The sequence below is a fragment of the Siphateles boraxobius genome, unplaced genomic scaffold, assembly GCF_051911475.1.
Source record: "Siphateles boraxobius isolate OS27281-9 unplaced genomic scaffold, OSU_SipBor_1 8, whole genome shotgun sequence".
Lineage (NCBI taxonomy): Eukaryota > Metazoa > Chordata > Actinopteri > Cypriniformes > Leuciscidae > Siphateles > Siphateles boraxobius.
Genome location: NW_027509208.1, coordinates 23,422,157 through 23,445,643, shown reverse-complemented (window position 1 = coordinate 23,445,643; position 23,487 = coordinate 23,422,157). Strand labels below are relative to the sequence as shown.

Below are 23,487 nucleotides of genomic sequence, written 5' to 3'. Positions count from 1 at the left end.
CGGTTCCGTTTCGGTTCGGTTGGGTGGGGTTTAGAAAGCCAAAATTGCTTCTTTTTTTTTTTTTTTTAAACAGTGGTTTAATGAAAAACGTGTGTCTTTGTCTTTAAATTAATTCAATTACAATTAAACGTTTCGGATTAAAACGCAAGGATTAAAAAAAAAAGATCTGCCAATGCTGTAAACTATATAGGGAGCCCGCACTTTACTATAACATTAAGGTTAACAACAGAGCCTAGATTTTTAGCCTAAATTCAGATGCTATTTATTTTTTAGATATAATAATAATCAACACACAACACATTATATGAAAACATGTAAACTGAACATGAGGCAGTTTTTGTATTAACTTGTATTTTTTACTCTAATTCGTTATTGAAATATAATACACAGTTGCTGTTTTTTTCATAAAAGATATTTTGAACATACATTAAATAATCAAGATATCATTAACAGGTTAAGTAAAATATAGCCTAATATAGGCTAATATAGTGCATTTAGTTAGTGCAAGAGTTCATTTGGATGACTTGCCTGCTGAGGTAAATATAATGCTATGTGAAAAACTAAGCTGTTTTATTGACGTCTTTCTGCTGCTGAAACACTGATTGAGCGATTACATGAGTTGTGATGCCTTTCAGTAATTATACTGTATCTTTCAACATACCTTCAGGTGTCCATTCATGTTTATTCTGTAACTGAGGAAGAGATGATCGCGTTTACTCACGCTCTGCGCTGCTGCTTGAAATGAGTAGCTAGTACAGTGATCTGTCACGCCACAGCAAAGAGTGCTAAAACGCCATTTATTGTTTGAATTTCGTGATCAAACAGACAGAATTTGAAAGATTACACCTTTCTTATTATCGAAAGTAACAAAACATGGGGCTTTCTATTATATGGTGTCAATGGTGGTTAGGCTACAAAACTGACTTCGTTCTGTACATAAGACATGAGGTCCAGTGAGCCAGGCTGGGCGGGGTAGCAGGGGGCGGGGCGTGTTCGGTACATCATGAAAGAATCGCGATTCGTATCGTGGGTCTGTATCGCGGTTTTTCGGTTCAGTTTGAATATCGTTACACCCCTACACAAAAACAATATAAAGCACCATAAAGCAAATTCACGTAAACTTTTCCCTCTGCTGCGGCTGTCAGACATTCTCCATTCAGCATTTAAACAGCGCATCGCGTTCGGTTACGACAGTCAATGATGAAACTCTCCAAGGTTGATTCAATGTTAATATTATTATACTTGATCTGTAAATAAAGTTCTATGGTTTCGCATAAAATAACTTTATCTTGCTTGACTGTATTGCTGTACCTTAATCATGTTACTTTCTACTGGGTGTGTCTGTTAGATCACAACACAGGAGTAGAGAACACTATAATTGTTCTTCACGTGCACAGTAACTGAAATTTAAAACTGTTAAAAGAAAAGTCTGAAAACTATTGCATAGAAACTAGGGGTGTGAACATACACTGGTCTCAAGGTTCAGTTCGATTACAATTATCACTTCATTGATTCAGTTCAATTCGATATCGCAATGCATTACAATGCCCTGCATCCTCAATTTTAAATTTTACTTCAAAAGTGATGTGTGAGTGCGCGCGTGTGTGCATGTGTGCGTGTTCGCCTGTTCGGTAAGTCGCTGTGACAGAAACAGTGACATTCCAGTTTAAGTTTCAAGGGAGTAAAGCCTGTTTATGGCATTAAGAAAATGAAATTCTTTCAAATCAATTTTGTTCAAGAAATGTTCATTTAAAAGCAGCGCTCATTCATCAGTGTATTATGTTACCCTAGAGATGCGCTCATCGCCGTGTCCGCTGTTGAAGGTGACGATCATCAATTTATAAACACACATAACAACACAGAATAATTGTAATTTGACCATCGGGTGCGGATAGTTAAATCTGAGAAAATTATTGAGGCGGGTGGATGATTTGTTTTTGGCTGCGGATTCGGGTGACGTTGGAGCTCATCCGCTTACTCTAAAGCAGTCACGGTGCTGATCCACTTGTCCGACATGACTGTCGCGTGGTGTTGCGACACCTCCCCCACATTTGTAGGTTGATGGGCGTTCATCTGTTTACCGCTATGGGCGTGGTTTTGACTGAGCGGGAAATGTTGCGTATCAGATCAGAGGACCTGTGAGAGACTTCCCCCCGTATCCATTTGCTCTACTTCTATTGAATAGTCGCGTCGCGTTCAACGGAATTCATTTGCATAAAGATGGGCATCGGCCAGCTTTTTGACGCGCAGCATTTTTCCAAATGAAGCGCCGCCTTCCCGGAATGCTTTACGGGCGCGTTAAAGTCGCTTGACGTCACCCATTGGAAAAAAGTGGAGTGCGGCTCGACAGAAGTGACGCACACGGACAAGTGGATCTGCACCGTTACGGTGCTGATCCACTTGTCTGACACGACTGTCTCGTGGTGTTGCGACGCCTCCCCCACATTTGTACGTTGATGGGCGTTCCTCTGTTTACCGCTATGGGCGTGGTTTTGACAAAGCGGGAAATGTTGCGTATTAGAACAGAGGACCTGCGAGAGACTTCCCCCCGTCTCCATATGCTCTACTTCTATTGGATAGTCGCGTCGCGCTCAACGGAATTAATTTGCATAAAGATGGGCATCGGCCAGCTTTTTGACGCGCAGCATTTTTTCAAATGAAGCGCCGCCTTCCCGGAATATTTTGCGGGCGCGTTAATGTCGCTTGACGTCACCCATAGGAATAAAGTGGAGTGAGGCGCGACATGAGTGTCGCACGGACAAGTGGATCAGCACCGTTAGACTCTGACAGCCGTTAACAGCTCGGTGAAAACGGCTAACGTGGTTTATCAAGTTAGTGGTATTACCTCCTGCATATTCTATGACATGAGCACACACAGCGCATGTCTTCTCCAGGTCGTGCTTACTAGGTTGCTCATAAAAGCCGAAATTTTGCCCAGATGTAGGCTTTTAAAGCAGTTGGAGCATTTTTAATTACTCACACTCGCGTCTCGCCTCCCTCTGCCATTGTATGCTACCGCGACAAAGCACATACGCAACAAATGACGTCAGAAAAGCGTCAGTGCATTATAATCGGTTATGGTCTATTACTGAACTGATACTGAATTTTCCTCATCCGCGTCGCAATGCATCGTAGAAACTATTAATTTCCACATACCTAATAGATACTGTATAATACACTACGCATCAATATGTTTTTCCTTAGTGCTTTGAACTTTTCAATGCGGACTCGAAGAGCTGCGCGCTGTGACTTGCTTCAAGCGCATCATTCTGCGCTCGAGATGCTTGTCCCGCACTGTATTGGATCCTTTCATATCATAATACTTTTGCGCAATGAAAGATTATTAATAGCCTTTCTTGTTCTGTCATTAAACAGCTGTGCTATAAATTTAAAAAATGTCTTAATTTTATAGTATAGCCTACATCTTTTTAATCTTTTTATCTTGTTTTTCATTAATGTATTTTACAACAATACAAAGAGCAATATGTAACGTTTTCACAGATTTAGTACTACCCTTATTGTCTCTTATTTGTTCCCCTCTAAATAATGTTTTTTTTCACTAAATGTTCAGATTTTATCAAATTATTGTGTACTCGGGATTTTTCTAGAGACATTTTTACTGCTGAATTATCAACTAATCTAGTTTATAATAGCATTTTTGTCATGGATTATGGATCATATATTTTTTTGATTTGTTCTTTTTCTTTATAATGAAGTTGTCTGTATTAAGTAGATTGTGTTTAACACACAAAAGAGTGATTATCAGTTCAACACACAAAGTTATATAAATTCTACGTGATTTAAAAGAAAAAAGGCGCAGGTATCGGACTGGTATCGGTCGATACTCAGAATTTTTGGTATGGGATAGGATCGGTTCTGAAAAATTGGTATTGGTGCATCCCTTATTGCTGGACTGGATCATGATCCTTTAATGCTGGGTGTGTTGAGCAGTGGTTGAAGATGCTGGGTGTGTTGAAGATATTGGGTGTGTTGAGCGGTGGTTGAAGATGCTGGGTGTGTTGAGCGGTGGTTGAAGATGCTGGGTGTGTTGAGCGCTGATTGAAGATGCTGGGTGTGTTGAGCGATGGTTGAAGATGTTGGGTGTGTTGAGCGATGGTTGACGATGTTGGGTGTGTTGAGTGATGGTTGAAGATGTTGGATGTGTTGACAGTGGTTGAAGACGCTGGGTATGTTGAGCGGTGGTTGAAGATGCTGGGTGTGTTGAAGATATTGGGTGTATTGAGCGGTGGTTGAAGATGCTGGGTGTGTTGAGCGGTGGTTGAAGATGCTGGGTGTGTTGAGCGGTGATTGAAGATGCTGGGTGTGTTGAGCGGTGGTTGAAGATGCTGGGTGTGTTGAGCGGTGATTGAAGATGCTGGGTGTGTTGAGCGATGGTTGAAGATGTTGGGTGTGTTGAAGATATTGGGTGTGTTGAGCGGTGGTTGAAGATGCTGGGTGTGTTGAGCGGTGGTTGAAGATGCTGGGTGTGTTGAGCGCTGATTGAAGATGCTGGGTGTGTTGAGCGGTGGTTGAAGATGCTGGGTGTGTTGAGCGGTGGTTGAAGATGCTGGGTGTGTTGAGCGGTGATTGAAGATGCTGGGTGTGTTGAGCGATGGTTGAAGATGTTGGGTGTGTTGAGCGATGGTTGACGATGTTGGGTGTGTTGAGTGATGGTTGAACATGTTGGATGTGTTGAGCGGTGGTTGAAGACGCTGGGTATGTTGAGCGGTGGTTGAAGGTGCTGCGTGTGTTGAGCGGAGATTGAAGATGTTGGGTGTGTTGAGCGATGGTTGACGATGTTAGGTGTGTTGAGCGATGGCTGAAGATGTTGGGTGTGTTGAGTAGGGCTTTGACTCCGAACTTCGTTATTCGAATAGAATTCGAATAGTTAATAAAATAATGATATTCAAATGGATATTAGGCAGCCTTTAATATTCAAACCTGTTATGGGCATTATTTTGTTTTTAAATGTGTTTGCTTATAAACGTTGTTTTCAATTCAGATTCCGAGGCTTTTTCACGCCTGGTGAAGTTGTGAATCACGAGCTCATTAGCAAGGCAATTATTAGTCATCTGGGCTCCTGTAGGTGACGTTAGTGTCCTGGTTAGCGCAGCGCCTATTTTGTATATCAAAACGATAGCCACGCCAACGCCTACAACAACAACTCCTGACGAGGAGTTCGAAATCCTCACTCCGGATAATTTGAAAAGCAACGTGTGGCGCTACTTACATTTTACCAGGTATTCATTCACTGTTAAGATCCTTCTGTGAACGGTAAGCCCCGGCTTCTTTAATCATTTTGACATCGATGAGCTAACATACCGCTGAACTTTTAGTCATCATGAAAACAAACAGAGCGGTGCGTAATGGATTGCATCAGAGCAGCATCAAGAATATCAAATACATTGCCGAGAATCTCTTATTTACATCTTAAGTTTATTGCCAATAATAATGACAGGTTTGCGAAAAGTGTAGAACTTGGTGACGGTGAGCTCGCGCAAAACACATCTTCAGCACAGGAACGCATCTGATTGGCCGATGCGTTCAACAGACTTGTCTGTGATTGGCTACAATGCTCAACGCTGCAAAAGCACGTTGCAAGTACCTTTAATGCAGAGGTAAAAATATAAATAAAACTGAAATAGCCTATGCACTTTTCATGATAAGGTAAGTTAATCGAAGCAGCTGTAATCTTTTCCACATTTGTTTTTCTGATTAATTGTTTTGCTCTATGAGAAAGACAAGGTAACAAAATATTTGGGGCTTTACTTAAAACATTCGGGGCTTAAGCCCCCTTAGCCCAGCCCTAGCGCCGCGGCATTTAATTGTCAAAATATTAATAATTAATATTTGAATATATCCGAATATTAATATTAATAAACCATGAAAAAACTTTGAATATGATTTTTGGGCAAAAGTAAAAACCTTAGTGTTGAGCAGTGGTTGAAGATGCTGGGTGTGTTGAGTGGTGGTTGAAGATCCTGGGTGTGTTGAGTGGTGGTTGAAGATGCTGGGTGTGTTGAGTAATGGTTGAAGATGTTGGATGTATTGAGCGGTGGTTGAAGGTGTTGGGTGTGTTCAGGGATGGTTGAAGATGCTGGGTGTGTTGAGCGGTGGTTGAAGATGTTGAGAAGTGGTTGTGCTGAGCGGTGGTTGTGCTGAGCGGTGGTTGAAGATGCTGGGTGTGTTAAGCGGTAGTTGAAGATGTTGGGTGTATTGAGCGGTGGTTGAAGATGCTGGGTGTGTTAAGCGGTAGTTGAAGATGCTGGGTGTGTTGAGCGGTGATTGAAAGTGATGGGTGTGTTGAGTGGTGGTTGAAGGTGTTGGGTGTGTTGAGCGGTGGTTGAAGATGCTGGATGTGTTGAACGTTGGTTGAAGATGCTGGGTGTGTTGAGCGGTGGTTGAAGATGTTGAGTGTGTTGAGCGGTGGTTGAAGATGCTGGGTGTGTTGAGCGGTGGTTGAAGGTGCTGGGTGTGTTGAGCGGTGGTTGAAGATGTTGAGTGTGTTGAGCGGTGGTTGAAGATGCTGGGTGTGTTGAGCGGTGGTTGAAGTTGCTGGGTGTGTTGAGTGGTGGTTGAAGATTTTGGGTGTGTTGAGCGTTGGTTGAAGATGCTGGGTGTGTTGAACGTTGGTTGAAGATGCTGGGTGTGTTGAACGTTGGTTGAAGATGCTGGGTGTGTTGAGCGGTGGTTGAAGGTGCTTGGGTCTGTTGAGTGGTGGTTGAAGGTGCTGGGTGTGTTGAGCGGTGGTTGAAGATGTTGAGTGTGTTGAGCGGTGATTGAAGATGTTGGGTGTGTTGAGCGGTGGTTGAAGATGTTGGGTGTGTTGAGCGGTGGTTGAAGATGCTGGGTGTGTTAAGCGGTAGTTGAAAATGCTGGGTGTGTTGAGCAGTGGTTTAAGGTGCTGGGTATGTTGAGCGGTGGTTGAAGATGTTGAGTGTGTTGAGCGGTGGTTGAAGATGCTGGGTGTGTTGAGCAGTGGTTGAGCGGTGGTTGAAGATGTTGGGTGGTGTTGAGCAGAGGTTGAAGATACTGGCAGTGTTGATGGGTGTTTGAGGATGGTGGAAATGTTTGAGGATGTTGGGAATGCTCGGTGGTGTTTTTAAGATGCTGGGAATGCTTGTTGGTATTTTATAATAATGGGAATGTTGGGTGGTTGCGAATGTTTGCTGATGCTCAAGCTCTGCCCAAGTGATATTCTGCTCTTCTGTGGTCACCAGTTTGGTCCCCTCATAGGCCTGGCCCTCCAGCCCTTCACCTGTTACTCCTCACCTGTAAGTCTTTGCTGCACCTCCCACCATGAATCCTTGATCCTGTTTTTGGAGCATCTGGAACCCATTCCTCAAATGGGGGAGGGGCTCTGTCATATATTGTGTTTTATTTTTGGACTTTTATGTTGAAATTCTTGTTTCTTTGTTCCCTGTAATTTTTTTGTTGTCCTTTGTAGTTTTATTTAGAAGTTTTTCCCCGCGATTGTCTCCCCAGGTGTTTTCTTGTTCTCTCATTAACCCTCATGTATTTAAGGTCTGGTTTCCCTGTGTTTCATTGTCAGCTGTTGTTTGTGTTGTACACATACTCGTTCCTTGGAATCGGTTCATGTTTTGGATTCTTAGTTTTTTTTAAGTCTTTATTAAATATCTGCATTTGGATCCATTGTTTTCTTTTTATTTTCTTGGACCTGCTTGTTATAAGAATGCTCATTTATGTTGGATCTTTTGAGGATTTTGGGAGAGTAATGTTGGAATGGCATGGCCAGATCAAATTCATGTGAGGCCCCTGGGCAGTGGGTCTTTATCTTTATTTTGGTGTTATTTCATTAGAATATGAGGCTACTTTTGAATGGCTGTCAAAGGTGAAACACAATTCTTGCCCACGTAATGTTTTAGCTATGGCATGTACCAACAGGGACTAACTGCCTATGCTAACTAGCCAAACTTTGACCTCCTGAGTTGGAAGATTTGGAGAAACTGGGGTATGTTTAAGAATGGTGGCAATGTTGGGAGATATTTGAGGATGCCATGTAATGTTGGGTTGATAAGGACTATAAATAATGGTTGTATTTTAGGGTGCATGAAATGTTAGGTAGTGTTTAATTATGCTTGTTGGACAGCGTTGGAGAATGCTGGGAATGTTCTGTGAGATGTAGTTGGTGAATGTGCTATAGTTACATAAACTTGTGCAGGCCTGTGAGGATGGTGTCTAGTGGTCATGTATGTGCAATTAAATTTGTGTTATGTGATGTTATTGTGCAAAATAGATATAAGGTGTACTACAAGTTTTCAACTGTTTTATGTAGCATGAATAGATTAAAGTCCCCCAGTGGTGAAAATCAAGCTTTTAGGGGTCCTTGGGCCCAAATGGACCCGACGCATTTAAATATATATTTTTTTTAAATCATAGCTTCATTGGACTGGTCTAAAATTTGGTGACTTTTTTGGTACTTGGTATATGAACATCCAAAAAAATTGGGGACAGGATTTGAATATTCTAAGTGGTTGTAAAAAAAATTGTCATACTCAGGACCTTCGGGTCCAAATGGACCCGGATAAGAAATGAATGGCAAATTGGCAAAAATGTGAAAATACCAAGTTTTTTTGTGCGTACAATCTACAAATCAGCCACGATCCAGAAAAAAAGCACACAACAGTGAAGGGGTGAATCTATAAAACATCGAGTGCAAAACAGACATATCCACACACACACACACACACACACACACACACACACACACACACACACACACACACACACACACACACACACACACACACACACACACACACACACACACACACACACACACACACACACACACACACACAACACACTTTAATACATAAACAAACTAATAAATTCAGATTGCCTATGTGTTTTGCATTTTTAAAATGCTCAGTTTGTCCACCAGATGGCATCCATCTCATTTCAAAAATTGCTTTTATGAGGTCTAGACTTGACTCTAAAATGAAATACAGCTTTAAAAAAAAAAATATATATATATTTTTTAATAATTTTCTATTATATTCAATGGGGGGAAAACTGGGGGGAAATGGGTCATATTTATTGCATAAATATTAATTATAAATCATAAAATTCTCAAAACACCAAAAAAGAAAAGAAAAAATATTATAAAAAACAAGTAAAAAAAAAAAATTATGATTTTCTTTTAATAAATATGAATCCCACCCCTCCGGCCCATTTGGACCCGAAGATCCTGAGTGTGACTCTGAAATGAAGGACCCCAGAGGGTTAATGTTTTTCGTCTATGTGGTGTTTTTAATATGCTTTAAGACAAACCATGTGCAAATTCATGTCAACACCACTGCTGAGTTTTTCTCCCTAAAACTGCAGTGAATCAAAGACAGTCTCAAAAACGCGGTTTGAAATGGCTGGTATTTTTGACGTCACAAACTACCTTGTAACCAATCACGTCAACGTGCGATCGTCAACGAGTGGATCTCTGAGCTGGTGTGAGTGAGTGGAGGCGGGCTAATTTATATATGCATAGTACCGCTTATACTAAATGAGGCAAATGAATATAGTTACATTCAAGCTATTTTAAGGCATGAAGATTTATTTTTCAAGGAAAAAACATTTAATTTGTCATTTTGGTGATCAAAGTTGAGTTTTAAGGGATAAAATGATTGACTACAGGGGGAGTTTAATTAAATTGAATTTACATAACATATATTCACTTACAACTGTCAACAAATGTTTTTAGATTAAAATATTTTGAAGCATGTTAAGAATGTGGCCCATATTTTTGTGTGCAGTGTCAGCTGTCCCAGGCATTGAATGGAGTGTCTGACAAAGCCAAGGAGGCCAAGGAGTTCCTGGTGCAACTGAAAAATTTGCTTCAGCAGATACAGGTAAACTCTTCAACAGGCTATGTTATATGTTATGATGTATTAGAAATATAAAAATTTGAAATATAAAAATGATGTGAACTCAAAAAATGTTAAATGCTTACATAGGAGTATCACTATGTTTTGAACACTTATGAATAAAAAATTGCCTTCACATCAGAGCAAAAATCATTAATTATGTAATTATTTCATTAATTATGTAATTATTATGTTCAGCATGTATCCAACAAACACTCCATATTTCAGATGTTAACATGCATTTTGATAGCATGTTTTTGTATTGAACATCAACCAGGGTTCCATGGGGGTGTGGTACAATTTTCCTATATACCTGGAACCTAATTACCGGGGGCGTCTTCAATCGAAACCCAAGTGTCTACAGTCGACACTTAACACATATATCTGGGGTGTCTACAATCCACACCCAATAATATCTTTATACTCTAGCTCTGTGTCTACAGTCGACAACTGGCCTCGAGTTACTCTAGTTCTGCGTCTACAGTCGACAACTGGCTTTGAGTTCGCAATCCCTAACTTGTTTCCCTAACTAACTTGCTGCGCAGCAATAATAAACCGACAGACTTCAGACAATGGCTTCGAATATGCTTTAATCACGGCCGGAGGATCTCAATTTCAGAGAGAATCCCACCAGCAAAAGAAATACAACAGTTTTTATAGACTAGGAGCATGGCAAAAATGACATGACACATTACATAATTACCCTACAATATGATTACTTCATAATCACAAGGTTTCAAACCTAGACAATTTTCTAGTTTTCATTTTCCATATTTGTTATTTTTACACACACCTAAAGTCACGAGTTTTCGGCTGGTTTCGTAACATTTAAGATTTCAAAAGCATATGAATGTTGTTTCTGCAAGAAAAATAAATGTTAGTTATGATTAATTAAAAAATCCATCACAGGGGTCTGTGCAAGGGAGTCTGTAGGCAGAGTAAACAAAGGAATACAAATATAAAAATAGTTTAAATGTGACAAGTTTGGAACCTTATCTCTTAAGCATAATATAAAGTAATGTAATGTTGAAATACAATGTTATTGGAGAAATTGGACTAACCCTGTCTAATCTACACAAATGAAACTGATGTACCTTAACATTCATTTGTATTGAATGCTGATCAATGCAATTGCTGCACACAATCCATACATGCATTTAATGTCACAAGTTTTCAATTGTATACTGCCTAAAGAGACCACCAGGATTATGAGCTCTGAGCTATTATGGTGGAGAGTTTACCGGTAATGTCTTTAAATTCTGTCTCTGAGAGAGAGAGAGAGAGAGAGAGAGAGAGAGAGAGAGAGAGAGAGAGAGAGAGAGAGAGAGGGAAAAGCCTTTTTAAGTAGACTTTGAACTAAAGTGCTGGAGTGATCAGTGATTTTCAATGTAATGTGACATTCAGGCACACACAGAGACAAGTCCTACAGAAGGACTATAGTGTGGTTTCAAGCCTAACCTCTTATTTTAAAATGTAGGTACCAGTCACACATACTCTTATCAAACATCTCCTCTTCATCATTTTCGTGTAGAAGATGAAATGACTCAAACCCACACACTGACACTAGGGCCGATGGGACTATGTCTCACATCTGAGTCACATCCATACTCAAAGTGAATGGACGATTAGTTCAGTTCATAACTCCTACATCACAGACGATCTCAAACTGATCTTTGCCAGTTTAACAAAATGAACTTTTAAGCTTAAGTGCGTCATTTCTGTGGCACTAGGGGTACAAAACAGAATAGCAAAACATTCAAATACTCACTCTGTCTTTCATTGCTTGCACAAACTCCAGCACCAAACTCACACGATTGGTTGATTGCGTGGTCCAGTTTGCCTCTTCTGGTGGATGCCGTAACTACACCATTGAAGAGTATTTTTTTTTTTCTGTTTCCTGAAGCCTCGTTCCATTTCTCGACATATTCCCAGTGGCGCTGTCAAAATGAAAAACTAAATTCAAATTTTATACTTAGATATCACTAATATTCAGATTATATTCAAATTTAAAAGACATCATTTCAGTTAGGGGGGAAAAGATTTCGGCTTGTCTCCTAAAGCCACAAGAGGGTGCAATGAGCAAAATATGAATGCACCGCATTAAATTGCTTATTCAAAGCAATGAAATAACATGACTGTCTGTACAAAAAAAGTGCATAACGTTTAAAACAACATTTATAATTTTGTAAAATGCATGCACGATTATGAACAAAACAGCATATTGTATTTATGCATAGTTTATGCACCGATCACACAGAGTACTTGTGCGTTTAAAAATATGAAATGCCGTGGAATGGAGAAAAAAAATCTTACAAAGTCTTGAGACATGGTTTTTAAAAGTTGAACTTCTTTTAACTTTACATGGCTTTCTAAACAAACTTTTTTTAAATTATTATTTTAAAGAACAACAAGGAAAGAAAGAAAATATACATACACATATTGAAACATAAGTAATAGTTGTCTTCAGAGGGATCGTAGAAAGACAATTATTATTTTAAATTCAACGAAAATTTGAAATATGAATTTTAATCTTAATCTAATCCAAGCACAATCTGAGACGTTGCAATTGTTTTCTGACGGGTGATATGGATCATGTTAGGAGGGGTCAGGGGGATTCTCCACCTGAACATTTTTAAATTCTGGCTGCTAAACATACCATTTCAATGCAGTTTGGGAGGGACAGAAATACCTTAACGGAGTTAGCAGCAACCCTCCTCTATCTGAAGACTAAGTTAAAGTATCTGTTTTGTAAGTTTAAGTAAAAGACAGGTTGATGAAAGAACTCTAAGCTCAAATTCAAAAGCTTTTGAAGTCTACTTCATTAAAGCATGTTTACACACACACTTACTGTACACTTAGGCCTACAACACATGATTTTAAAAACAGTACCATTGCCGTTTTTATTTTATGATTTTAAATTGGTATGTGACCTAAGAACGGTCTTACATTAAAGGTACATAAAGGTGCTGAGGTCTGACTTTGTGGTGCTCTGAAATTAAGTTATTTTAATATTAATATCTGATGAAGGACTTTGAAAGAAGTTTGACAGATTTCAGTGCTGAATAAGGTTAACACTACCCCGTTTATTTGAAAATGGTTAATATTTGACATAAATGTAAAAAAGTAATCAAATCAAATGTAATATGTAACATTACTTTAGTAAAATCATTGAAATACTGTAGTTACACTGCTCATTATTATATTTGAAATAAGGAACTTGTAAAGAGTAATTTATGAGCTAACAGAAAAACTAGTAACTTGTAACTTGCACATTTAACCTACTATGGCTTATTGGTTTTGTATGGCAGGCAGTAACGTTAGCCAACTAGTTTACAGTTAGACTAGGCTAGCTATCGATAACGTTACACTGACACAACTTAAGTTAATGCTCTGAATTCGCTGCTAATATCAAATCCATAACTTTTTGATCAAGTTAAAATTCCCAGGTTAACCACAAATAATCCCACTACCTTTTAATATCATCCGATAACTAATTCAATGCCGATTTGTTGCTTCGCCCACTTACCACTTCAAGACCATCTGTAAAACATTGCCAGCTCAACGTGCGAGACGAGTGAGTTGCTTGAACATACACAGCAAAGATTCTAGAGCGCTACGCGCGTAGTGCTCTAGATTTGACATACACAGACACCATATTAGGAAAAAGGGGCGGGCTGATGCTGACCGATTTATTACACATCCAGAAGAATACATTTGAGTAGTTATAGGCTCTGGTAATTATGGAGCATAATAGGAATAAAGTAAAAAATCGACAGCTAGGAATAAAGAAAAAAATTATCAGGGAGGAAAAATCATGCACTTTGAATGGGCATGACGCCACTGCCCCAGTCCACCCAGACTATAGATTGAAACTAAACTGTAAAACAGGTTTTCAAGAACTCGTCACATATAGACATCATATTTCAACCACATTTCCACAATTTCTAACTATAGGCCTAGTTGCCCATACAAACAAATAAGCACCATTTAGTCTTTAGCAAATTAAATATTCAAATTTACAAATGTTCAAATATTAGCGAATAATAAAAGAGGTGTTTTACATATAGATGTCTTAAAGGTACAATAACATGTTTAATTCTTAAGGCTCAGACAGTGGAAAATTATGTACTCAAAAACTTTATCAGAACGAACTTTATAAGCAGACTTCCTCTTGTTCTTATATTCAGAACAAAGCAAAATGATTGAGATATATGTAGCCTACTGTTTTATTGGACAAATTATTGAGGCTGACTCTTCATGGGCCCTATTTTAACGATCTGAAACGCAAGTGTCAAAGCGCAAGTAACTTTGTGGGCGGATCCCGGCGCTGTTGCTATTTTCCCGGCGGGATAAATGCCTCTTGCGCCTGGCGCAAATCTAAAAGGGGTTGGTCTGAAGTAGCTTCATTATTCATAGGTGTGGTTTGGGCGTAACGCGAAACAAACCAATAAGAGCTTTATATCACATTCCCTTTAAGAGCATCATGAACGAGGTGCGCTTGTTCCATGGCGCAATACTATTATAACGGCGCATTTACCAGGCGCGCTTCAGAATCGGTTCTCAGCTTATGAGATCGATGTTCTCGCCAGGGCCGTAAAAGAAAGAGAAGTGACATTGGGGAACGGACAAACCCACCCAAATTAGCTTTGGTTAAACATGCATATAATAATTTGGGTAAATGTGCAAGCTTTATGCCTATTTTCCCCATCGTCATGGACACAACCCTCGTGTTTTAATATTTTTCCTTATAATAATGTATCATTTGCAAAAAGTTAAATGCATCTGTGTAGATGAGAGAATCATCTACAGTGTATGCGCGTTGTTCACACTCTGTATTATGGCCAAGCATGCGCGCTTAAAATAGCATCTGAATGTACGCGCAACGCGCCATTGACTTTAGACAATTTTTTTTCTGGTCAGTGGTGCAATTGTTTTATAGAACAGCAAAATAGCATGAGGGAAAGTTTGCGCCGGAACACGCCTCCTCTTTGCGCTGAACCGCCCCGGGGAGCGCAAGTGTATTTCTTAGTTAACCGACATGTGTCGGTGTACAAAGTCATTTGCGCCGGGTGCAACATAGGGCCCATTAAGTGTATACTATGTGTGTGTGTGTTTTCTTGCATATATGGTTTATATGGACACAAGTGTATGTAATGGCATAGGCATTAATGTAAATGCTTCCTGTGTCCTTGTAAACCGAATGGCTTAAAAAAACATACAAAACAGTGTTTTACAAATTATTTGCCATCGCAACTTTTTTCTTTTGTCAAATAAACTTGAATTAACATTAATTAATCAACATAATTAATGTGATTCAGATAACAGAATATTTTGAGTTTCTATTTATTAAACCAATCCCTTTCATTGTATTAACTTAAATTTTAAAATTTCAATGAACTCAATGTTTAGGCAACCAACTTACTTTAAGTTAAACCAACAATTTTTTTTTTTTCAGTGTAGGGTTAGGGGATAGAACATACAGTTTGTACAGTATAATAGAAGGTACTATTGAGAGTCCCAATAAAACATGGAAACCCAATGTGTGTGTGTGTAACAGGAGAATGGTGTTGAGTTTGAGGCATGTCTGGTCGCTCAGTGTGACTCTCTGATTGAAGCGCTCACTCGGCAGAAGGCCAAACTGCTCACCAAGGTCACAAAGGAGAAAGAGAGCAAACTGAAGGTAGGTCAAAACACACACACACACACACACACACACACACACACACACACACACACACACACACACACACACACACACACACACACACACACACACACACACACACACACACACACACACACACACACACACACACACACACACACACACACACACCTCTTGTCACTCATTCCTATTATTCCTATTCTAAACACCTTTTGACAAGGGTCCACAAACCTAACCTTTTTTTGTGGTTGTAGTAGTCATTTTAGCATCATTAAAAATTTCAACTTTAGCTACTAGTGTCGTAACCATACAGAAAGCAGATTGAGTTTTTGTGTCATCTGTGTGACTCCATATGGACAGAATAAAGTGAGATTTATTTAATCTAACTGTTTGTAAGGAATGAAACTTTATTTACTCAGTGCATGATCAAAAACATTTCACTAGTAGCTATTAAATGATTTGTTTTTCAATCATTCATTCATTTTTTTAGTTTAGTGTATTTTTTGGGAAGTTGCAAGCACTCTGCAAGACAATGCTTAAATTAGCATGGTGTTTCTGGTGCCATTTTTACCAGCTCTAGTTGCGCGGACCATATCATCCACAATCCAGTCTATAAGTAGTTATGCTATTCGCCACAAATTATCTTAGTGATAGATGTTTTTTGTTCCTGCATCTTCCAGGGTGTGTGTGCAGTTAATCAGATGAAGTGTTCTTGTGTTTACAGCGATAGGAGACGTCTTTTTCTACTCTAATTCTTTTCTTCCACGCCAGTAGTCTGACAACCGAGCTTTACACATGCCCTCTTTCACCACAATGAACAGAGGATGACGGGTGTGGGGGTGTGGAAAGGAAACCAGCACAAGTTATTTGTGGCTGTTACAGTATGTTACAGAGTTAATCCATACAATGCTCTATAGATTACAGAGATGCAAGATTATATCATGCTTTAAGAGCACTGAAATGAACTCTGGTTAGACAGGAAAGCAGAAGAATTTAGGTTACCCTGGTACATCTATCGCTCTTTTCACATTAAACATCAGTTCATTTGATACAGATTAGAGACACAAGGCTTACTCTGTGATTTTAATCACAAAGAGGCTGGCAGATAAAAAAAAGAGAAATTAAAAAAAATAAAATAAAAAAAAATCAATTTTTGTTCATATTTCCAGATTCATGACCTCACATTACCAATGCCTTTAAGAATTATTCATGTATTTTTAATGTTTTAATGTATAATTATTCAGTAATTTATACCTTAAATGGTTAATGCTGGTTATGTCATTTATAATTATACAGCCATTCGTCTCATTCCAGAGGACGCTTGACAAGTGAATCATTAAATAATTATGCATTATAATTAATGTGATATTAATAAAGAGTGATTTAAAGAGTGATTTGATCAGATTATCTGCACAATTAGAAATGGATGGATAAATGAATGTTTGATGAATTAAATCAAATATTCAGTTCTTTGTATTTCAAAAACAAATATTAATAGAATACATGCAGTATTATTCATCATAGCTTATTATTGCAGTATTTAAAAGGAATTAACATTTTAATACTGCACTAAAACAGATGACTTTATTTACACGCATGGCCTTATAGGGTTAGTTCACTTAAAAATTAAACTTCCGTCATCATTTAACCTCATGTCTTTCCAAACCTGAATGACTTTATTTATTCTATGGACCATACAAATATATATTTTGAGGAAATTTTTTTTTTCTCTTTAATTACCTTATAGCTTTTATACTGTACAATACACACACACACACACACACACACACACACACACACACACACACACACACACACACACACACACACACACACACACACACACACACACACACACACACACACACACACACACACACACACACAGACTTTTTATAGTGTATAGAACACACATATTATAGTTTAGTCTAAGATTTTGTGTTATCACACTCTCATATTAACGTGTAAGATTTTTCTTGTGTCTGTATTAACATGCATTATATAATGTTTATTTTTAGTGCAATGCCTTGGTCCATTAAAAGTGCATTATTATAAAAGTATTTTCTGTTGAGTTTAACTTGTATTGAGCCCGGAACGTTCCCTTAATTGGCTGAGATTGAAGATCTTTGAAAACCATACAAATCATGGACCAGTTGCGTAAACATAGCCTCATCTTAAGAACTAGTCTTTCCAGCTAGCAATTAGTTAAGGCTAATCAGTCTTTGTTTTCAGATTCAAATTGACCAATAGACCAATCTAACTTTTTGTGTAACTGACTTGAAAAATGATGTGTAGTGTTTTTTTTTAATGACTAACCTGTCTAGTTTTAGCAGTTTATGCAACCAGCCATTGGTTTTGAAACTCTCTGACAGTAGATGTACTGTATGTGAGTTTGTGTGATCCAGATATTGGTTATGTGACTCCATCTCTCTTTGTAGCATCAATCTGATATGACACTCACCACTATGAGCTTGTCTTTGCTTGAATATCTCTTATGCTGCTACTCAAACTTTATGTGTGTGATGAGAATTTAACCATGGTCTTTCTGTTCCAGACTGTAAAGGATCAGATAACTCACTGCACCATGAAGCTCCGGCAGACCACGGGAATGATGGAATTCTGTCTGGAGGTTATTAAAGAAAACGACCCCAGTGGATTCCTACAGGTAAAGAAAAACCTGAAACACTAAGTCAAAGGTCAAAGATCTAAAATAATAATAATAATGATGATGATGATGAACTAACAGTAGGTGTGTTACTGGCCAGTTTTAATCTACTTACATCAAATGCAAAACCCATTTCTATGGACGTATTGGATTTTTTCATTGACGCACCAAAATGTCTTAATTTCAGTGTTTTCGACCATCAATATACTGCATTATATTCATGTTGCGAAAATCTGCACATGTGGATTAGATGCGATTAATGTGTTTACATGCGTGTTTATCATGATTCAGATTGGCATACACCCGATATATTACTAAGATTATAGTTACAACCAGGGCCTAAAACTAACTTTTGCCACACCTGCCAATGAAACTGCCATTAAACTTGTTTTGTGCAAAAACAGCAATTTATGACACCAAAATTTTAGATACCAAAATTCACAATCCTCTATTCCAATTTTGATACGACAGCTAAAACTTAGCCTAACTAATATAAATTTAAAACATTATTAAAGACGAGTAACAGTAGTTTTCAGCTTAAGACATTGAATAAAATAACACTGGATAGTCTTCACTGTATAAATTAAACGTTGATTAATCCTTATTAAAGTTTGAAAAGTTATTTATTCAAGAGCAGTGAGTGATTTTTTTTGTTTGTCCTTTTTTGTTTGAATAACATTAAAAACACAGACAGCAGCAGGTATATTAGGCTGCTGTCACTTTAAGGGCGAATGCACGGATCTAATATACTGATACACATGCATTTACTTTCTCAACTGTTTACGTTCAAGCCATAACTGTCTGTGTTAACTAGTATACTAACCGAGACTGGCATTTTTGACAATTTACTGTGATTATGTCCATTCAAACGCAAGAAGATGTGAAAGAGAGGTCCTTTCAGTTTTGTGAGACGCGGATTTCTGAGCGCACGCTCGGATGTGTAAACAGCTTGTTGATGTCCTCACAACCTCGCATTGTTAGAATTCATCAAAATGTTACCGGCCAACTGGCGATTGACACCATTTAATATACTCACCAACACCTATTTTTAGTTACATTTGACGCTTGGTAAATGTTATTTTTCGGCCCTGGTTACAATGATAATAAGCTTAATCGCATACATTTGATTTAAGTATTATACATGAGGTAAAGTTTAATCGGAATATAATCGCATTATAAGGGTTCATGTAAAATCGTCATTGTGACAGGAGTACTGGTACCATACCTAATTTCTGTCTATGCTAATTCAAAAGTTACAACAGTACAATGTAAGTTATAAACTAGAAAAAAATGGAGTTGCAAGATATAAACTCACAATTGTGGAAAAAAAAGTCAGAATTGTGAGATTAAAAAGTCGCAATTGTTTTATTCAATAGCGGAAGCGAGCTTTCATAGGTATCCGATGGTTTCCTCTGAAAGCGTTTGCCTGCTGTTTAGACTGGCCCTCAACAATTAAACTCTTTCAATAATTGATATTTCATTGCAGCGAGTGTATAATCGAGAGAGAAGACTGCTCCAGAGGAGCAACGCTGCCTCTTTACTGAATTTTTTATGAAGTATCAATTGTTATGTTTGTTTGAGTGCCTTCACAAAGCATGTAATGTGAGTTATAGATGCCTGTCCAGCAGAGATTTCTGATAAAGAGAGATACAGTTAGCAGACAATACTGTATATTGGTTTGTCTTGATCCCCAAAATACAAAGAAGAGTGAATCCCTGAAACACAGAGCAAAATTTGATGGACTAAATATATTATACTGTAATACCTAACACAGTACCAAAATGATTGTTTATTGTGATCATTTTAATTAATTAAAAAATAATTACTCAATGATTATAATAAATAATACTACAAACAATACAATAAAAATAACAAATTAAAATAAATAAATACATTTTATTTTTGTTACGAGTATGTGCAGTCAGGAAGACGAGGACACAGAAGAATAAGATTCCAACACGAAGTTTACTATATAATCCAAAAGATAGTTATCCAAACAGGCAAGGAAAAATACACACACATGTAGGTGTAACGGGACCGGACAGGGAACTCAGGATACAATGTGGCCTATATACAAAGATAACAAGGTGATAAACTAGACACAGCTGAACCAAACTAACTAATGACAGTAACCATAGAAACTACCGAGTGGTGGGAAATCTGAACAAAGAAGAACAAACTGAAAGTCCATGTAAACGAAACTAAACTCAATGATGGTGACAATTTTCTAAAGGCTAGTCCACTCTAAAAGATTTTAAAAATATTATTAGAGTTTCAAGAGAGAGACCACAAACATGACGATAAAAAAAAAATCATAGATTTTTAAGAATTTTGTTTCTCTAGTGTGTGGAGTGACGTGATGTGATCAAGACAGCACACACTAAAAGATTCCATTCACAAACAACTAGTCCCGACTGTGAACACCAGAAATCTCGCAAAATCTCTTGCATCAAATGTGACTTTAGAGTAAACAAACATAGCAGACGACGGGCAAGAAGAAATGGCGATAATAGTGTTTGGACTGCTTTTTACTAAAAATTAGCAGAAAAATAGAAAAAGATTTGGATGAACTTGTCTTCTGCTTCCGTCTTCCTTCAGCTCACTTTCTGATTGGGTATCGTTTCGTTCCACATGACAATCTACAGCGCGTTTATCCCGGGGTTCCCCCCACACAACAGCATTTCTGATCGTAAATATTCTACATTTTGGATATTTACTAATGGCCGTGATTTTCTTCAATCACTCTTAACACACCTCAACCCACAGAAAAATTGAATAAAATAATCCGGCCCGATTATCTTGTAGTGTGTGGGCGCCTTAAGACAGTTGATCATTATCGTTTCTCTTCTCGTTCTCTTCTTCCAGATCTCAGATGCGCTGATAAAGCGTGTCCAGGGCTCTCAGGACCAGTGGGTAAAAGGTGCATTGGAGCCAAAGGTCTGCCCAGAATTTGCCTTGACCGTCAACACAGACCCTCTGATGCAGTCAATTCTCCAGCTGGATTTCACCCAGAATAAAGGTAACATGTGACACGACATCTAACAAATGAGATTTAACGTTCGCTGTTTGTGGTCACCAGTGTTTGGGAAACACCATTACAAGCAGTGCACGTTACATGATAAGGTTATGTTTTGGAAGTAATAATTTTGAGATTTGGCATGTTCTTGCATTAAAACAGATAGATGGAACAGTGGAATTTAACAGAAGGTGCCCTTATACAATACCTTTCAAAAGTTTGGGGATGGAAAGTTTGTTTTGAAATTAATTAATTCAACTTTTCCACCATGGATTCCTATTTCAATGAATTGCTGTTCTTTTGAACTTTCTACCTCATCAAATAATCGTAAGAATATGCGTCAAATATTAAGCAGCACAACTGTTTTCAACATTGCATTGTTATTGCATATCTCACAGTAATGGCCGTTCTGCTTCTAATTAAAAAAAGAAAAAATATATTGTTTTTTCAGGAGGGATGGTTCAGAAATATTTGATGAAATGTATGTAGATTTTAATAAAAAAATTAATCCTGCAACATAATTTGCACAATTATCACAAAGTACTTGTTTATGAGTAGTTTAAAAAATAACATTCCCCAACACTGGTGGTCACTTTTGTAAGGCTAATAATATATTGTTTTATATATTTGTTGCAATGAGATTCTTGTTTTCCATTTAGAATTTGATTCTAGGATCCAAGGACTAGCAAACAAACTCTTAAAAATTGGCAATGATACCAATATATCTTGCAAATTCAAAGTCATCATGGTCTAGAAGAATAGTTGGGCTGCTCTTTACACAATACAAACATGAATTCCATCATTCCCAGTTTCAGAGGCAAATGATTCCCCCAGTTTTAACTCTAGATTCATACATGCAACACCTGCTTTGTCCGATATCATCTTTCAGATGGTCAGGAGGCTGCATCATTGAAACAAATGCATGCAGGTGACCAGAAAGAGGAGGAGAACACAGGAGGTATTTCAGAGTTGCTACAGATGTTCCCCTATAATACTCAACCCCACCCCAAACCACAGCCCCCTGTCCTCCGTATGTTTTTTTAGAGGCACCAGTGACTTTCAGGAAGTTCTTACTCCCATGCATGTCACTCCACATTTACCCGTTTAAACTTTGATGCCTCGCTTAGTAGATGATATTCGATGCTTAAATGTGTACTTTGTGCTCTATTTTAGCGGAGACCCCCACAGTGCCTCCCGCACCACTGTTGCAGTTGGAGAAATGCTGCATGCGGAACAACAGTGCCACTCTGGCCTGGAGGATAACTACAGTCCAAGCCCTGCCTGTAGAGGGTTACGTGTTGGAACTGGATGACGGGAATGGCGGGTCTTACCGGGTACTGGGTCAACATTTTATTTTCACACTGAGATCATTTAACAGTCAGGAAAACAAATTGATCTCTTGGTTATTTTGTACTCTGAATGCTAAATTAATTGGTACCAAGATTCGTTGGTAGTAAGTCCATCCAGCATTTAATGTCTTGAAGACAGGCAAACAGATTAGACATAGAACAGGTGTTATTTTTAACAGGAAGATAAAGCTGAGTGTTATCAGCATAGAAAAGATACGATAAGTTGTGTTTCTGAATAATATAACCAAGTGGAAGCTTATATAAAGCAAAAAGAAGAGGACCTAAAATAGAGCCCTGCGGAACACCAAAGGAGATTTGAGCATGAGATGAGAAACATTTCCCCAGGTTAACAGAAAAAGTTCTATCCTTGAGGTAAGATGCAAACCACTCCAGCACAGATCCCTGAAACCCAGCTACATGATCAAGACTTTGTAAAAGGATGTCATAATCTACTGTGTCAAATGCTGCAAGCAGGACTAAAATACAAAAAGATCCAGAATCAAGAGAATGTAAAATATCATTGGTAACCTTATTCGGTGCAGATTCGGTGCTATGAAGTTCTCTAAAACCGGACAGGATTGTGTCAAAAATATTAAAACCACTCATGACGTTGCCTTCCTTGGCCTCATGACACACACTAACAACTGATGCTAGCAGGTATGGTCTTTAGTGTCTTTGCTGGTTGTAGGTGGTTACATTGGTGCTGTGACCTGGATGGGAGTAAGGTTTAGGGAGTTGAATATAACATATGTCGGCTAGTAAGAGCTGTGCAAATAAACCTCACACCAGCAACCTCACGCTAGCAGCTGTGGTCTTCAACTTCCTTGTTAGCTACCCACCTCCCATTCTGGTTGATGCTGGTTTGAAAAATGTTCAGAATGATGTGAGTCATTTTGCATTTAGAACAGGGG

General features: G+C 38.3%; 1 protein-coding gene across 3 annotated transcripts in view; it reads left to right on the top strand.

Moving 5' to 3' along the window:
• The window catches only part of trim67 (tripartite motif containing 67), a 65,525-nt gene that overhangs the window by 29,583 nt on the left and 12,455 nt on the right, over positions 1 to 23,487 (top strand). For 2 of the 3 annotated variants that reach the window (XR_013199964.1, XM_077220444.1), the window contains exons 2-7: positions 9,771 to 9,866; positions 15,439 to 15,561; positions 18,101 to 18,211; positions 21,077 to 21,230; positions 22,117 to 22,185; positions 22,401 to 22,561. Coding sequence is in view for 2 of the 3 variants with exons in the window: in XM_077220444.1 (XP_077076559.1) it covers positions 9,771 to 9,866; positions 15,439 to 15,561; positions 18,101 to 18,211; positions 21,077 to 21,230; positions 22,117 to 22,185; positions 22,401 to 22,561 (714 nt within the window). In the remaining variant the exon portion in view is untranslated. The remainder of the gene's footprint in view (positions 1 to 9,770; positions 9,867 to 15,438; positions 15,562 to 18,100; positions 18,212 to 21,076; positions 21,231 to 22,116; positions 22,186 to 22,400; positions 22,562 to 23,487) is intronic. The other variant, XM_077220445.1, reaches the window with a different exon arrangement.